This window comes from Ursus americanus, chromosome 35 (genome assembly GCF_024610735.1).
Source record: "Ursus americanus isolate L20-20 chromosome 35, mUrsAme1.1.p, whole genome shotgun sequence".
NCBI classification, from domain to species: Eukaryota; Metazoa; Chordata; class Mammalia; order Carnivora; family Ursidae; genus Ursus; species Ursus americanus.
In genome coordinates this window covers 3,559,210-3,561,578 of record NC_142161.1, presented here as the reverse complement: position 1 = coordinate 3,561,578, position 2,369 = coordinate 3,559,210, and the positions used below count along the sequence as shown (strand labels likewise).

Sequence of the window (2,369 nt, the reverse complement as noted above, 5' to 3'; positions counted from 1 at the left end):
CTCTGTAAGAGGTTGCAAACAGGAGTTAGAGAAATCTATAGGATTTCTCTCCCACTGTCACATATCGATCTACATTGTTAGGAAATCTCAGTGCAAGAGCATTTTCTCTCATCCTATTTTCTGGGCGCTGAGAATTATCTCACTTGAGTACTTACTGTCAGAAAGCCAACTGACCTATTTACCTATTCAGGACATGACCCACTTTCTCCATTCTGTTTCTGCCCCCAAGGCTTCATGTTGAATATCAGCCTGTGTCTGCCAGCTGATTTACTAGAAAAGAAGCCGGGACAGAGGTCTACAGACTCTCTTTTCCGTGCTCAGATACATGTGTTCCTCCTCCTTTCTTCCCTTCCCCTCTTTCTCTACTAAAACCTGGTTTGGGCTGAAGCTCTCCCATCACCTCTCCTGCCACACTCTGTCAGGAAGACGCCGGGCAGAGGCCTCCTTCTCAGACACACCGTGTTTCTCTAAAAGTGTCACAGACACAGCAACACCCACTAGGCTGCCCTGAACAACTTGTGGGGCTGGACGTTCACTGCAAGGATGAGTAAGAGACCCCTTCACTGTTACGTGGTTTTATCTTGAAATCACTTACGCCCTGGTTGAGGGACTCTTGGCATCAAACTGTACCCGGTGTCACTAAGGAACAGCTGAGGTGGGGATGTGACTTAGGGTTCCTATACTCTCGTCGTCTCTATGATTTTGTTATCAAGCAGACACTGGGGGACAGACAACCATAGACTGAGCTGGAACCAGAGTGGCTCAGTCAGAGACGCTCAGCATCCAGGCCCCCGTTCTGCTCAGAGTTTGCGCTCAGCTCCCCCTGCAGTCCCCGTCACTGTGTCACTCATGGCACAGTAGTACACAGCTGAATCTGACGCTTGCACTGAGCCTTTCTCCAGGTGGAAGGATTTGGAATCTCTGCCATAGGTGGCTTCAAATCCTTTATTGCTTCCCTTCTCCTTATCCTTCACGGCTTTCAGGAGGAGCTGCGGACCTTCTCCCGGATACTGGACATACCAGAAAAGGGCAGGGTACCCTGATGCTGAGTAAGTACAATTCATAGTCAGGGAAGTCTTTTCTGAAACGGTCACTTCGCCCTCTGTCTGGGTCACTGATTCTCCATGGGTTTGTCCTGAGGAAAAAGAAAAGAGACCTGTGTCATCTTGGGCATAAAGCTCTCGGATAAAAATTATAGTCAAAGCTTTTGCTGATACAAAAGAAGGAAGAATCCAAATTTTAAGTAGGATTTTACTTACCAAGCATTAAGAGTACCACAGTCACAAAGCCTGGAGAACACTTCATCTCTGCAGTGTCACCTAAATAATGCTCTTCATTCTTACCATGAAGAAACCTTGGAGTGACAGAGAAATGATCAGTGCAAGCCCACATTTCACACAGGAAATGTGATTGTGGTAGGAAGCTGCGCCCCCTGGTGGACGGGGACTGAAGTGCGTGTGTGTTGGCTAGAGTCCTTAAACACTGAAACAGACAATACCAGACTGGTCATGCAATTACTACTCCAGACCCCTTCATAATACCCAATCCCTCCAGAAGCATCACTAAATCAGATAGCTGAACTAATGAGTATCTCTTGGATACGTCAATTTACAAAAAAATCATGTGGTTGATGTCAGTATGTTTTTAGCTTCCAAATATTAGAAAGACAATGAGGTTTCTTAACTTTCTAACTTTTCTTAACCCTTTCATGTAGCTCTTGCATCCTATTAGAAAGGCACAGAAAATACATCAATTATTTGATGTACTCATGAAATTTTAAAATATCCTGTCATAAAAACAAAGACTCAGATTTACAAAGACACCATAGAAGCTAAGAAAAGATGCTTGAGCAGGTCACCATAAACATGGATTCCAATGATGGTCCTTATGTAAGCACCTATTTAAAAACATAAAGACAAAAACATGGAAAAGTTCAAATAATCCCATCTTGGTTACAGAAAATTTGGGTCTAAATTTCGTAAAGAATCACTACAAATGATTGATTTTCCTGATCCATGAGAACAAGGTATATCAAAGCCAGGACAGGTGCCTGGTGCAACCAAATGATCTCTAGGGAGCACTTGCTACGATCCACCAGAGACAACACTTCACGCTGGGAATACACTGGGCGCAACATTAAACAAACACTAGTGGGGAGACTTTTCTAGGATGGCTGATGATGGGGCTGTCCATGCCTTTCTGGAAGTCAAGGAAATCCCATAAAATCTGGAAGGTAGAATACGCTCTGAAATACTGTCCTAAGGAAACATCTGAGTATCTCCGAAGGGATCTGACACAGTTGCGTTCCCTCCATGAGCTATGAGGGTGGACAGGTAATGGTATGTTATTTTCTACATGGGTTGAACCAG

The 2,369-nt window shown here is 44.4% G+C and overlaps 1 gene segment (V, D, J or C); it reads right to left on the bottom strand.

The window, feature by feature from the left end:
* Positions 1 to 800: 800 nt before the first annotated feature.
* On the bottom strand, positions 801 to 1,305 carry LOC123792245 (T cell receptor alpha variable 9-2-like). The segment is given in 2 exon segments: positions 801 to 1,135; positions 1,260 to 1,305. Coding segments are annotated over 2 exon segments (381 nt in total).
* Between the last annotated feature and the right edge of the window lie 1,064 nt (positions 1,306 to 2,369).